Source organism: Mastomys coucha, unplaced genomic scaffold (assembly GCF_008632895.1).
Source record: "Mastomys coucha isolate ucsf_1 unplaced genomic scaffold, UCSF_Mcou_1 pScaffold11, whole genome shotgun sequence".
Lineage (NCBI taxonomy): Eukaryota > Metazoa > Chordata > Mammalia > Rodentia > Muridae > Mastomys > Mastomys coucha.
The window spans coordinates 29,995,841-30,011,030 of NW_022196893.1; the positions used below are offsets into that span (position 1 = coordinate 29,995,841).

General features: G+C 51.5%; 1 protein-coding gene across 1 annotated transcript; it reads left to right on the forward strand.

Annotated features, from left to right (window-relative positions):
• The first annotated feature begins 10,620 nt into the window (after nt 1-10,620).
• Wnt1 (Wnt family member 1) lies at nt 10,621-14,618 on the forward strand. Its single transcript, XM_031358846.1, has 4 exons — nt 10,621-11,035; nt 11,649-11,902; nt 12,526-12,791; nt 13,215-14,618. The coding sequence occupies exons 1-4, from the start codon at nt 10,932-10,934 to the stop codon at nt 13,701-13,703; spliced, it is 1,113 nt and encodes a 370-aa protein (XP_031214706.1). The 5' UTR covers nt 10,621-10,931; the 3' UTR covers nt 13,704-14,618.
• The last annotated feature ends 572 nt before the right edge of the window (nt 14,619-15,190 follow it).

Consider the following 15,190-nt stretch of genomic DNA (forward strand, 5'->3'; position numbering starts at 1 on the left):
TTTAACAGATCCTTCATCAGCTTCTAAAGGCCATTTCTGTTTCTCCATGCGGCTTCGGTCCTACTCACACATTGGACGTTGTCTTGTTCCTATTTGTCTCTAATGTTAGCTTTACCTACTTCTACCATTCAGTCAGATGTCAAGAAGAGGCTAGGGCAAGCTGGGCTGGGGGGGGGGGGCACTGGGTGTGGAGGTGCCTTTATTCCCAGCACTTGGGAGGCAGAGGCAGGTGGATCTCTTTTGGATTCTCAAGGCCAGCCTGGTCTGCATAGTGAGTTCTGGGACAGCCAGGCTATGTAGAGAGACCCTATCTCGGAAAAACTGATGAGGATGACGATGCTGCTGCTAATAATAATAATAATAATAATAATAATAATAATAATAACAAAGGGGCTAAGGAAGATTAGCGCCCAGAGGTTCAACTTCTTAGTGGCCTGGGGGCTCCCCAAGTTGAACTGTTCCAAACCTAAGAACTCATACTGCTGTTCTCTGAAGTCCTCTCTGAAGTCTTGCTCTTTGATAAGAGGCCACAGGCAGGCAGTGGGTGGCCCGAGCTGGCCAAGGGTGCCCTCCTGCCGACCGTCTGGCCTGAGCTCTGACCCACAAGCAGCTAGAGGGCGGTGGGACAGGCGGGGCCTGGAGAGGGCTGCGGGTGCACACCCATTGCCTAATACCCCAAGCACGCAGCCAGCTCCAAGAAAGGGGAGGGGCAGGAACCAGAGAGACCTTGACAAGGGTTGGGACCAAGAAGAGAGGGGGAAGAAAAGGGGGCTGCCATCACTGCAGGGAGGAAATGGGAGCAACTTGGTCCATCTTCCCTTTGATGAGAAAGGTGGAAGGCCCCTCTGGCCCTCACCGGGGATGAGGTGTAGCAGAACTCTGTGAGAAGAACATAGAGGCCCTGAAGGGCGGGGAGTGTCAAATAAAAGAGTGGGGACCTCTGGAGATGGGGAAATCAAGCAACCGAGGCGGTGGCTAAAGCCCGGCTACACTCGGGAATCTCCCCCTTCCCCACCCCCCATGTTTGCCTTGGCTGGGGTCTTGGGTGACTCATCTGTTGCTAAGCCGCTGATAGGGGCGGCCAGCCCAGGGAACCCAAATTATAGGCCCTGGAGGGATGGATGTGCCTGCGGCGGTGAGCTCAGCTGTGCGCCTCCCTCCGCCTCACCGGTCTTCCACTGCAACACCGAAGGCCACCACCCAGAGGCGCCAGAGATGTTGCAGACGAACTACTGGACTTCAGAGAAGCCCCCCACACTCAGTAGTTAGCCCCAACGAGTCTCCTGGATCACCCTAGACAGAATGTTACCCCCTTGGTTGATGGATGGGTCACGCCCTCCCAGCCCGAGGGGGTAGCGCCTGTTGCCTGCCTGTGCTTAAAAGGCATGCCCAAGAACTCTGAGTTCTGTTCCAATGTTCTCTCTCTCTAGAGCTCAAGGTCTAAGCAAAGCTTTCACCCACCACCACCTCCTCCCTCCTAGATCTAACCCAAGGTGTGTGTTTTGCTACAGAGTTTTTCCTTCAACTCTTCTTCTTCTTCTCCTTCTCCTCCTCCTCCTCCTCCTCCTCCTCCTCCTCCTCCTCCTCCTCCTCCTCCTTCTTCTTTTCCTGAGACAGGGTTTCTCTGTGTAGCCCTGGCTGTCCTGGAACTCACTCTGTAGACCAGGCTGGCCTTGAACTCAGAAATCCACCTGCCTCTCCCGCCCAAGTGCTGGGATTAAAGGCGTGCGCCACCACTGCTCGGGCTCTATTTCAATTCTTTAGTTAACTGTAGCCAAAAGTGACAGCAAGCTCCCTGCCCATATATCTAGAGTAAGGAAGTTGAGGGAGGAAGACGAGGTCTGGTTAGCAGATGGACAAGTCAGAAGTGAAAAACACTTGTTGCTCTTGTGGAAGACTTGGGTTCAGTTCCTGGTGGAGCCCATGGGGTGGCTCACAGCCATCCATCACCCTAGTTCCTTGGGATCCAACAGGCATGAGTGTGCTGCACATATATGCAAGCAGGTAAAACATTCACACTACAAAGGAAAATAAATAAATCTAATAAATAATTTTAAAAATAATTTGAGGCCAGAGCTAGGAGTGGCAGCTCATGGGCCATGCTTTTAGTTTGAATACAGGGAAGGCAGAGGCAAGCAGATCTGTGGGAGTTCGAGGCTATGAGGCTAGCCTAGTATATATGGTGAATGCCAGGCCAGCCAGGGCTATATAGTAAGACCGCCTCAAAACTAAACAACAACAGGGCTGGAGAGATGGCTCAGTGGTTAAGAGCACTGACTGCACCTCCAAAGGTCCTGAGTTCAAATCCCAGCAACCACATGGTGGCTCACAACCATCCATAATGAGATCTGATGGCCTCTTCTGGTGCTTCTGAAGACAGCTACAGTGCACTTACATATAATAATAAATAAATCTTTTAAAAATATATTTATAAAAGCAACAACAACAAAATCCCAAGACATCTAAAGGAGGAACATTCCAGAAGGCAGAAATGTATATAGACCTTGACAAAGGATCTCAGTATGTTCAAAAGGTCAGAAAGATCAATGTGGTTATGCAGGATTTCGAACTGCAGTTTGAGAGAAGGCTGTGGGGTGAAAGAGAAAAGCTGGAGATGTGTACTTTACAGCTTGAGGGTCAGGGTTTGCTGATAGCCCAACGTGAGGTGTAAAACCGACAAGCCAAGGTTGATACAAAATTTAAAATTAAGGTATAAATATTATATTATATTAATTATATGTTATATGTATGTGTATAGATAATATATATATTCTATATATAAAAAATGTCTGCACACCACATGTGTGCCTGGTGCCTGCAGAGACTACTCCTGATTCGAAGATTTTTGCGATGAAGGTGAAGGCCAGAGCTGTCATTCTCTGAGATGAAAATGACTGAAGAAAGAGCAATCTAAGCAATGGAGGGAGAGACTAAGAATTTAGTGGTGGCCATGTGAACTTTGAGAAACTTAAGTGTTAACTATACAACAAGAGTTCATACCCAAAGTCATAGTTAGGAAGCAAGAGAACTAGAGAGATGCTCAGTGGTTAAGAGCTCTGGCCACACTTCCAGAGGACCAAGGTTCAATTCCTTCCCAGCACCACATCCTGATTACAACCATCTGTAACTCCAGTCCCAAGGGATCTAATGTCCTCCTCTGGACTCCATGGGCAGCAGGCACACAAGTGGTGCATGGACACACATCCAATAAATAAAATAGAAAGCTTGAAGCCATAAAGTTTGCCAAGTGAATTTGACTAGGCCAATACGGCTAGCTTAAACTGGGGGTGTATTTTTTTAGCCTTCTTCTTCTTCTTCTTCTTCTTCTTCTTCTTCTTCTTCTTCTTCTTCTTCTTCTTCTTCTTCTTCTTCCTCCTCCTCCTCCTCCTCCTACTCCTCCTCCTCTTCCTCCTCCTCCTCCTCTTCCTCCTCTTCTTCTTCCTTCTCCTCCTCCTCCTCCTCTTCCTCATTCTCCTTCTTCTTTTTCTTCTTCTTCAGTTGTTGTTGTTGAGTCTCATGTAGCCCAGGCAAGCTTCAAACTCAATATGTAGTTAAATATGACATTGAACTCTGACCTCTGCTTCTCAAGTGGTAAAATTACATTTGTGTGTCAGTGTACATGGATTTATCTGTTCTTTATTTTTACCTATGGTGAAGCTTAGGATCTCATACATGCTAAGTAAGTCGTGTGTGTGTGTGTGTGTGTGTGTGTGTGTGTGTGTGTGTGTGTGTTTGCATGTACACATACATATGTGAGCATGTGCAAAGACAAGAGGTCAAGAGGGGATGTCTTCCTCTATTTCTTTCTGCCTTATATTTTTTTATTTTTCATCTTATTTTCAATTTTGACTGTATTTATCATTAGTGTGGGGGTCATTGAGTGTGCACCACAGTGACAGCCATTCTCTCCTCTCTGGCTCTGTTTGCACTTCAGCACTGATGTTTGTAGATGGTAGGATTTCCCTGTCTTCCAGCCTGCATTCCACCCTCCATAGATCAAGAAGCTATATGACTGTTTTAGCCAGGGTTTTACTGCTGTGAACAGACACCATGACCAAGGCAAACTCTTACAAGGACAAGATTTTTTTTTTTTATAGATGCATTTATTTTATATATGTGAGTACATTGTAGCTGTCTTCAGACACACCCGAAGAGGGCATCTGATCCTATTACAGATGGTTGTGAGCCACCATGTGGTTGCTGGGAATTGAACTCAGAACCTCTGGAAGAGCAGTCAGTGCTCTTAATCACTGAGCCAGCTCTCCATCCCAAAGGACGACATTTCACTGGGGCTGGCTTACAGGTTCAGTCTACTATCATCGAGGCAGGAATGTGGCAGCGTCCAGGCAGGCTGAGGAGCTGAGAGTTCTACATCTTGTTCTGAAGGCAAACAGGAGAAGGCTGGCTTCCAGGGAGCTCGGATGAGGATCTTAAAGCCCATACTCACAATGACACACTTCCTTCAACAAGACCACACCTCCTAACAGTGTCACTCCTTAGGCAAGCATATTCAAACCATCACAGTGACCCAGACCTAAGTGGTGAGGAATTTCTCAGGGACAAAGCCAGGGTGCCCATCTATATTGTTCATTCCCTTGAGCCATCTGTGCAGGGGACTATTTGCAGAAACTCTTGACTTATAGACCTGTGTAGGAAGCTAGACCATTCCATATTATACCTCAGAAATTAATCTATGGAGGAAGCAAGTATACTAGGCTAGGAGAGAGCCTGGGGAGGGCATTTCCATTAACAAAAAATATAATGAGGGGCTGGAGAGATGGCTCAGAGGTTAGGAGCACTGACTGCTCTTCTGAAGGTCCTGAGTTCAAATCCTAGCAACCACATGGTGGCTCACAACCATCTGTAATGAGATTTGATGCCCTCTTCTGGAGGGATCTGAAGACAACTACAGCATACTTACATTTAAGAAATAAAATCTTTAATATATGTATATATATATATATATATGTATATATATATATATATAAAATGAAATAAAATTTCAGTGGCTAGAGACATGGCTCAGTGGTTAAGAGCACTGGCTGCTCCTCCTGAGGACCTGGGTTCAATTCCCAGCATCCACATGGCAGCTCACAGCTGTCTATAACTCCAGTTCCAAGGGATCCAGCACTCCCACACAGATGTACATGTAGGTGAAGCATCAATGCACATAGAATGAAAATAAATAAATCATTTTTATTTATTTTATTTTCAAGACAGGGTTTCTCTGTATAGCCCTGGCTGTTCTGGAACTCACTCTGTAGACCAGGCTAGCCTCGAACTCAGAAATCCACCTCTGCCTCCCAAGTGCTGGGATTAAAGGTGTGTGCCACCAGTGCCTGGCATAAATAATTTTTTAAACTTTACCCAGCTTCATTTATGTTGATACACATCTCCCTTTAAACACATCCACACCTACCTACTGAGGTGGCTCAGGGAGTTACGGGGCTTGCCACCAAGTTTAACGATGACCTGAGTTCCATCCCTGGAACATTTATACTAGAAGGAGAAAAGCAGCTCTGACAAGTTGTTCTTTCATTGATTATAGCTCTCTCTCTCTCTCTCTCTCTCTCTCTCTCTCTCTCTCTCTCTCTCTCTCACACACACACACACAGGTACACACAATAAATGTGATTAAAATTTTAAATTAAACACAAGTGCCCCCGGAACAGTAACTAAATCTATCAGTCATTTCTTCCGTAGAGTGATTTATACCTTAGCGGGAAAGGCTGATCAGTTCTGGGAATCAAGTTCTTTAGAGTCAGACATGGGTAGTTCAGCTAGAAATCATACTTAAAAAGCAGAAGAGACCGAAACAAGAGATGCCAAAACATCTTCTTTCTGTGTCAACTCTGAAAGGGGACCCCATTCTGCTCTGCTGCATATCGGGTAGCCACTAAGCCACTGATGATGTAGAAAGAGTGTGCATAGGCTTTGAATTCAAAGGGGCTGTCAGGCCTGGGGGAGTATGCCTCTGATCTCCACTGGAGAGGTGAAGGCAGAGGGTCAGAAGTTCAAGGCTAGCTAAGACCACATCTTGAATTTGAAGCCAGCCTAGGCTACATAAGACCTTATATCAACAAACAAACAAACAAACAACAAACAACAGACAAACAAACAAAACCGAGGCTGGAAAGATGGCTTGACATTTAAGAGCGCCTGTGGAGAAGGGGTTGATTGCCAGCACACACATAGCGGCTCAGGGAACCTGAAGCCCTCTTCTGGCCACTGCAGGAACTGCATGCACATGATACATAAGCATCCCTGCACATACAAACACACACACAAAACTTAAGTCTATCAGTGGTGGCGCACGCCAGCACTCGGGAGGCAAAAGCAGGCAGATGTTTGAGTTGAAGGTCAATCTGGTCTACAAAGCGAGTTCCAGGACAGCCAGGGCTACTCTGTCTCAGAAAACCAAATAAACAAACCAACCCCCCAAAACAAAAAAGCTAAAAATAACAACTGGGTTTGGGTTTGGGTTTGAGATAGGATTTTATTATGTACCCCAGGCTGGCTGTACTAGAACTGGCTATGTAGACCAGGCTGGCCTTAGACTTACAGATGTGACTCCCTTGCCTCTTAACTCTCAAGTGCTGGATTAATGACAGGTGCCACTAAGCCTGGTGTCACCAAGGCTTTTCAACCCTCCTGCCTCAGCTTTCCAAGTTCTGGAACTGGCAAGCATGTACCCCCACACAGAGTTGGTCTGAGGATTGTTTATTATATTTTTCATTAATTATTACTTTAGCTGGGCAATGGTGGCACAAGCCTTTAATCCCAGCACTTGGGAGGCAGAGGCAGGTGGATTTCTGAGTTCGAGGCCAGGCTGGTCTACAGAGTGAGTTCCAGGACAGCCAGGGCTACACGGAGAAACCCTGTCTGGAAAAATAAAAAACAAAAAACAAAATAACAACAAAAAAAAGTATTACTTTGTTGTTGTTTAAGATGGGGTCTTGCTATATATCTCAGGGTTGTCTCATGTTTGGAGCAATCATCTTATACTTTATTGTGTATGTGTGTGCATGTGTGTGTGTGTGCATGTGTGTGGATGTGTGTGTGTGCATGTGTGTGTGGATGTGTGTGTGTGCATGTGCATGTGTGTGCATGTGTGTATGCATGTGTGTGCATGTGTGTGTGTGCATGTGTGTGTGCATGTGTGTGTTCCTGTGTGTGTGCCTGTGTGTGTGCATGTGTGTGTACCTGTGTGTGTGCATGTGTGTGTTCCTGTGTGTGCCTGTGTGTGTTCCTGTGTGTGCCTGTGTGTGTGCCTGTGTGTGTGCATGTGTGTGTACCTGTGTGTGTGCATGTGTATGTGTGTGCATGTGTGTGTGCATGTGTGTGCATGTGTGTGTGCATGTGTGTGCATGTGTGTGTGCATGTGTGTGTATGTGCATGTGTGTGCATGTGTGTGCATGTGCATGTGTGTGCATGTGTGTGTGCATGTGTGTGTGTGCATGTGTGTGTGTGCATGAGCACATGCTTGTCAAGATCAAAACCGACTGGGTAGAGTCAGTTCTCTGCTTTCATCGGGTGGGTCCAGGGATGAACTCAGCCGTCTGACTCACCAGCGAACACTTTCACCTGCTGGGTCCTCTTTGTTTGGGGAGGCCTTTTGTTTTTGGTTGTTGTTGTTGTTGTTTTGTTAACACATTAAACAAATTTAAAGGTTTACTTTGTAGCTTTCTGTTTATGTATATATGTATGCTCACATTTGCATGTGAATGCCCTTGGTGGATGCTGGAGTAGGAGATACAGGCAGTTATAAGCTGCCTGACCTGGGTGCTGGGAAACACTCAGGTCCTCTGCAAGAACAGCAAGTCCTTGGAACCAATGACCCATTTATCTGTCCAGCCGACGTTTTAATTTTTTTCTTATTTACTTTGTCCCTATGCCTGCATGCACATGTGTGTGCATTTGGACACACATGTGTGCCGGTGGAGGTCAAAGGTCAGTCTTCTCTCCTTCCACCCAGTGAGGCTCAGGGACTCAGATCCTCAGGCGTGGCAGAAGTGCATTTACCTACCCCCTCTTCCCCTTAGTCAGGGACTCTCTATATAGCCCTGGCTGCCCTGGAACTCACAATGTAGACCAGGCTAGCCTTGAACTTACAGAGATCCATCTGCCTCTGCCTTCTAGGTGCTGGGGTTGAAGGTGTGCACCAAGTGCTTTTGGTTGTTGAGAGTGTCTCCAGAGCCAGGCGGTGGTGGCACATGCCTTTAATCCCAGCACTTGGGAGGCAGAGGCAGGCCTGGTCTACAGAGTGAGTTCCAGGACAGCCAGGGCTACACAGAGAAACCCTGTCTCAGAAAACAACAACAACAAAACAAAAACAAAAAGCGTGTCTCCAGAACGCTGAGAGGTGGAGGCTAAACCTTGAACTTGTGATCTCCCTACCTCCTGAGTGCTGGGGTCACAGCTACGTGCCACCAATCCCTGGCTTTGGCAGTGCTGGGGATCCAAAGCACAGTTTTATGCATGCTAGGCAAACATTTTACCCCAGCCCCTGGGAACTTAGCTTTAACACTGATTCTTTTTCTAACTGGGACCTCGAGCCATTGCTTCACCAAGCGTTTTCTCTGTGAAATGGAAGAGAGGAGAAATATTAAGATCCCGGGGGAGAGGGGCGCTTCTCTGTGTGGTAGTGGTGCATGACAACCAGGCTGGCAGTGCCCTCTGTGTCCCACAAGGGGAACAGCAGCCTGATAACCCAAGGTTGCCGAGGCCCTGAAGAGAATTGGAATCAAGAGGAAAGAAGAATTCACGGGCTGGAGAGATGGCTCAGCTGTTAAAGGCTAGGCTCACAACCAAAAATATGAGTTCGGTTCCCCCCACCCACAGCTGTCTCTCCAGCCAAAAAGAAGGAGGAGGAGGAGGAGGAGGAGGAGGAGGAGGAGAAAGAGGAGGAGGAGGAGGAAGAGGAGGAGGAGGACGACAAGGACGAGGATGAGGAGAAGGAGAAGAAGAAGGAGAGGAGAAGAAGGAGAAGAAGAAAAATTCAGAATGGAAGAGTTGAGGCTTTTGGGTAAGAGCTCCTCTTGGGGGAAATGGGGTGTTGGGGACACTCCAGAAATCTGGGAGAAAAAAAATCCAATGAGCATCAGAAAATACACAGAGGCACAAATTTGTTAAGTTTTTCAAAAGTCTTATTTGAAAGATGTATTTTATGTATGTGTATGTGAGTGTTTTGCCTGGATGCATGTGTGTGCACCTGTGCACAGTGCCAGTGGGGTTCAGTGGGGTTCAGAAGGCTCCTCATCCCTGGAACTGGAGTTACAGGTGGCTGGAAGCCACCATATCGATGCTGAGACCAGAGCCTGGGGCCTCTGGCAGAGCAGCCAGTGCTCTTAGCCACTGAGCCATCTCTCTATACCCCCAATTATGTTCATCCTGAGCTGGGCAGGTATGGTGGTAGCACAGGCCTGTAATCCCAGCAGTCAGGTGACTATCATGGGTTCCACATATTAAATCTTTATGTTAGGTAGAGTCACACAGGAAGATCCTGTCACAGAACCAGCAATGACCACAAACCCAAAACGAGCCGGCTTCTTCCCGCAAGCATTCTTTCTTCAGGCCTTCAGCTCTATCTGACAGCTACTCAGCTGTCCATCCTTTCTGAGTCGAGTTGCCAGAGAAACGGGCCTGGCTCATCTTCATGACTCTCTCCACTAATGACAAACACAGGTTGACTCAACGTGCCATAGGGTGACTCGAGGTACCCAGAGCGACAGAATGACACCTACGAGTGCACATAGTTAATCACACACACACACACACACACACACACACACACACACACACCTGCAAACACAATTGCAGCCTTCTGGACATCTTCTGCCGTAGCCCCGCCTCCTTCCTGATACTCTGCTTTAAGTGGTGACTGTAACAAAATGACTTCATGCTCTCTCCGCCCTGAGCCAAATTACACAATTATTTGGAAAGGGCTCAAAACGTCCTTCGTTGGAAGTTTCTGGATACACCAATACACGGGAACATGCACCCTCAGAACACATGTACACTTTCGCTTAATCTAACGGTGACACACCGATGCTTGCACCACCACTCCCCTCCCCCAGCCCACACAGGCAAACTGCTGCGTGCTTCTGAGTTTCGCCCTGCCACCAGTTCGGTTTGCTCAGCCTACCCCTACACCCCACGCCCCGGGAATCCCTGACCACAGCTCCACCCATGCTCTGTCTCCTTCTTTTCCTTCTGTGTCCAGCTGTCGGGGTTCCTGGGTGAGGAAGCGTCTCCACAGAGTCGCTGGCTAGAACCACAACTTTCATCCTGCCATTCAGGATAGGGAAGAGAAGGGACCACAGCGTGGGGGCGGGGGAGAGGACGGACGGACATCGAGAGGACAGCCCCACGGGCGCGTGGGGGGAGACAAGCCAGGCTGCAAACAGGTTGTCCCCCGGCACATTGTCTCCGCGCCCCCTGGCGGATGCTGCTCCCCGACGGGCTCCGGACGCGCAGAAGAGTGAGGCTGGCGCGCGTGGGAGGCCATCCCAAGGGGAGGGGTCGGCGGCCAGTGCAGACCTGGAGGCGGGGGCCACCAGGCAGGGGGCGGGGGTGAGCCCCGACGGCTAGCCTGTCAGCTCCTTGCTCAGACCGGCTAGAGCCACGCTTCGCTCTCCACTCATTGTCTGTGGCCCTGACCAGTGCGCCCTGGCGCTTTAGTGCGGCCCGGAGGGGCAGCCTCTTCTCACTGCTGTCCGCCGCAACTCTAAGAGGCGGTGCCTCCCGCAGTGGCTGCTTCAGCCCACCAGCCAGGACAGCGAACCATGCTGCCTGCGGCCCGCCTCCAGACTTACTAGAGCCAGCCTGAGAACTCTCACCACTGCCCTCGCCGCTGTGTCCAGTCCCACCGTCGCGGGCAGCCACCAAAGTCGCCAGAACCGCAGCACAGAACCAGCAAGGCCAGGCAGGCCATGGGGCCCTGGGCGCTACTGTCCAGCTGGCTTTCTGCTACGTTGCTACTGGCACTGACCGCTCTGCCCGCAGCCCTGGCCGCCAACAGTAGTGGCCGATGGTGGTAAGTGAGCTAGTACGGGGTCCGCCACTTGTCCTGGGGCAAAGAGCCAGGCACCGGCCCTATCCAGCTCTCACACTGTGGGGGTCACCAACCTACAGACTCCCTCAGGCACTGTGACTTCACATCCAGGGTGCTCTCACCTAGAACTAGCTCTGCTGAAGAGGGACACACCATGTGCAGGCAGAAGCTCAGATACACCAGGCTCAGAGGCCATTCCCACTTAATACAACCCGCTTCCGCTGAGCAACAGGTCCCAGCCTCGCTGTGATGGGTACTCAGGTGTCCCTCGGGGCTTGACCCCCCCCCCCAAAAAAAACCCAGATACTAACTTTGAAACGAGGTGAGAAAGGAGTGGAATTCCTAAGTATTTCAAGGTGGGCAAGGCTGCAGGTGGGGTTCTCCTCAGGGACGGAGGTAGTCATGCCTCTTCTGTCCCTGTCCCCTCACTAGACTCGGGGCTCCTGGAGCACACTTCTACCAGACGCAAGAGCTATTATTGATCCTCTGCGGCTCTCTCTAGGCCATGAGGCCAGGCAAGGGCAGGGTGGTACATCCTGTATGATTAAGATGCAGGTCCCCTGCCCCCGGACTGAACCCTTGTGCGTCCCACCAGGGGCATCGTGAACATAGCCTCCTCCACGAACCTGCTGACGGATTCCAAGAGCCTGCAGCTGGTACTGGAGCCCAGTCTGCAGTTGCTGAGCCGCAAGCAGCGGCGACTGATCCGACAGAACCCGGGGATCCTGCACAGCGTGAGTGGAGGGCTGCAGAGCGCCGTGCGAGAGTGCAAGTGGCAATTCCGAAACCGTCGCTGGAACTGCCCCACTGCGCCGGGGCCCCACCTCTTCGGCAAGATCGTCAACCGAGGTGGGTGCCCAGGAAAGCGACGCTTCCGGGATTAAGGGAAAGGCAGGGTCAGCTCCAGGGCATGGGCGGGCGAAGGCAGGGAAGACTTCCAGGCTGGTGTGATCAAACTGCGCATCGCCTGGTGCCGGGCGCTAACGGAGGTCAGCTTGTGCGTTGTGGGCACGGATCTTCAACGTTCCTGAGCCACTGGCCCACAGAAAGGGAATTCCGGATCGTGGGCGCTGGGCGACAGCTGTCTTTCCCTGGCCTTCCTCAAAGGTGCTCGCGACGTGGATCTCTGAGGCTAGGGTGCGCTTCGCACCCAGCAAGGTTTGCACCGCCAATGTATTAGTTTGGTCTGGTAGAGCGATCTTGGCGATGCAGAGTAGCTCTATTTGGGATCTCCTCTTGGAGCTGTCCCGCGAAGGCTCTGGAGTCCCAGGAAAGCATCCCCAATAGTGAGGGGGAGTATTCGTGGTTCGCGCACACGCACCTGCTTTCTCTTTGAGACCTGAAGCACTTCCGTCTGCCAGGTTGTCAGGACTCCAGGGATGTTGCACTGTAGGGTACCAAGCCTTCCAAAGAGGGTGCTGGCTTGGCCCCCACGCGTTCTCCTAACTGGTGTAGGGTCGCTTCACCCACAGGTTGTCGGGAAACAGCGTTTATCTTCGCAATCACCTCCGCCGGGGTCACGCACTCGGTGGCGCGCTCCTGCTCCGAAGGCTCCATCGAGTCCTGCACCTGCGACTACCGGCGGCGCGGCCCTGGGGGCCCCGACTGGCACTGGGGGGGCTGCAGCGACAACATCGATTTCGGTCGCCTCTTCGGCCGGGAGTTCGTGGACTCTGGGGAGAAGGGGCGGGACCTACGCTTCCTCATGAACCTTCACAACAACGAGGCAGGGCGCACGGTAGGTCGGCGTGTCCCGAGCCAGTGCACAAGGACAGGGGCACAGGGAAGGGGCTTCCTGAGGGAGTGGGACTCTATAAGGGACGACAGAGAAGAGGTGGTGGCTGAGGGCCAAGGGGTTCCTGAGCTGATGACAGAACAGAGAGGTCAGAGGGCTATCAGCACGTGGGACGCATTGCTGTGGCTCCATTGCACACTTTTGAGAGATAAAGTGACTCGCTGGCGTGTGGCCCGAATGTCCCTATCTCAGCTGGCCATTTTGCACTTCCTCTCTCCCGAGCTTAATCACACCTGGAGCTTGGCTGAGGTTTCCACAGCATCGACTTGACCGGGGTGGGGTGGGGGTGGGGAGGTATGGATGGCGGTTCGTGGGATGTTGGATTTGACCTTCCCTTCCCTTCTCCCTTGTCCCCTCCTCCCCTAGACCGTGTTCTCTGAGATGCGCCAAGAGTGCAAATGCCACGGGATGTCCGGCTCCTGCACGGTGCGCACGTGTTGGATGCGGTTGCCCACGCTGCGCGCTGTGGGAGACGTGCTGCGCGACCGCTTCGACGGCGCCTCCCGCGTCCTTTACGGCAACCGAGGCAGCAACCGCGCTTCGCGGGCGGAGCTGCTACGCCTGGAGCCCGAAGACCCCGCGCACAAGCCGCCCTCCCCTCACGACCTCGTCTACTTCGAGAAATCGCCCAACTTCTGCACGTACAGTGGCCGCCTGGGCACAGCTGGCACAGCTGGGCGAGCCTGCAACAGCTCGTCTCCCGCGCTGGACGGCTGCGAGCTGCTGTGCTGTGGCCGGGGCCACCGCACGCGCACGCAGCGCGTCACGGAGCGCTGCAACTGCACCTTCCACTGGTGCTGCCACGTCAGCTGTCGCAACTGCACGCACACGCGCGTGCTGCACGAGTGTCTATGATGCACCGCGCCTCCGGGAACGCTCTCTTCCAGTTCTTCTCAGACAAACTCGCTGGCCCTGATGTTCGCCCACCCTAGCGCGGCCAGCCACAGCCCCGGGGTTCACAGCGATCCACCTCTCCCACCTCCTACCTGGGGACTCCTAAAACCACTGTCTGAGGCGCCTCGAACCCTTTTGCCATCCCGAGGGCCCTGCCCCAGCCTACCTCCCTCCCTCTTCGCGGGAGACCCCTTTTGCACTGCCCCCCAGTTTGGCCAGAGGGTAAGAGGGAGATTCTTCTTCTGGGGTGGGGGCGGGAGGTCAGCTCGCGGAGGCGTTGCCCTCCCTGATGTATTGTCCGCGGCGACCTCGCTGTGCAACACCTTCCCTTGTCCCTGTAGGTCCCTTGCTTTCTCTAACCAACAACTCTGGGCTTCAAGGCCTTTCCCCTCCCACCTGTAGCTGAAGAGTTTCCGAGGTGAAAGGGCACGGAAAGCTGTGAGGACGTGGGAAATGAGGTTGGGGGACCCAGCAGGAAAACCCTACATTCTCCTAGTCTCTGCCTCGGAGCCATTGAACAGCTGTGAACCATGCCTCCCTCAGCCTCCTCCCACCCCTTCCTGTCCTGCCTCCTCATCAGTGTGTAAATAATTTGCACCGAAACATGGCCGCAGAGCCACGCGTTCGGTTATGTAAATAAAACTATTTATTGTGCCGGGTTCCAGCCTGGGTTGCAGAGACCACCCTCACCCCACCTCACTCCTCCTCTGTCCTGTCACCAGCCCTTTTTGTCATCCGACCTTCTCTCTTTTACCCAGCTTCTCAAAGACACCCTTGCCCACCGGATCAGTATTTCCTTCCACTGTAGCTATTAGTAGCTCTTCGCGCCCCCACCAATGTAGTATCTTCCTCTGAGGAATAAAATGTCTATTTTTATCAATGACTCTGGTCCTTGAATCCAGAACACAACATGGTTCCCAGCATCCTCTTCCCCTCCAACAGACTTAACCAGATAGAGGAGATATCGTTGTTGAAGAACTCTTTTCCTGAGCCTGAGAGAGGACCCTGAGATCCTGACCCTTGGATGACCCTAAATGAGACCAACTAGGGATGCAGGTCTCCTGAGAGAAAGGCCTGCTGAGAAGCCCCTGCAGGGTTCTTCCTTCAGTTGTAGCGGCAGCGGCAGCAGCAGCAGCGGTGAGGGCAAGCATGGCGACCTAATGGGGACTCACCAACAGTCCAGCTCGCCTAGTGCAAGAGCTGGGAGATAGCGACAATGAAATGATAGCTGTGGCCATGTCCTGAAAAGGGTTCCCAAGCAGAAAGAGTACCATTGTCCCTGGGGAGAACGTCATCCTCTATCGAGTCTGAGCTTTGAGCAATGGGAAGGCCCACCTCCTACACTTTTCTACAAGACTTGGAAATATTTTATTAGCACCCCAACCCTAGCCTAGAGGTAAGGGACATCCAGGAACAAGTCATGGGTTGGAGCTGGAGAAATGGCTCAG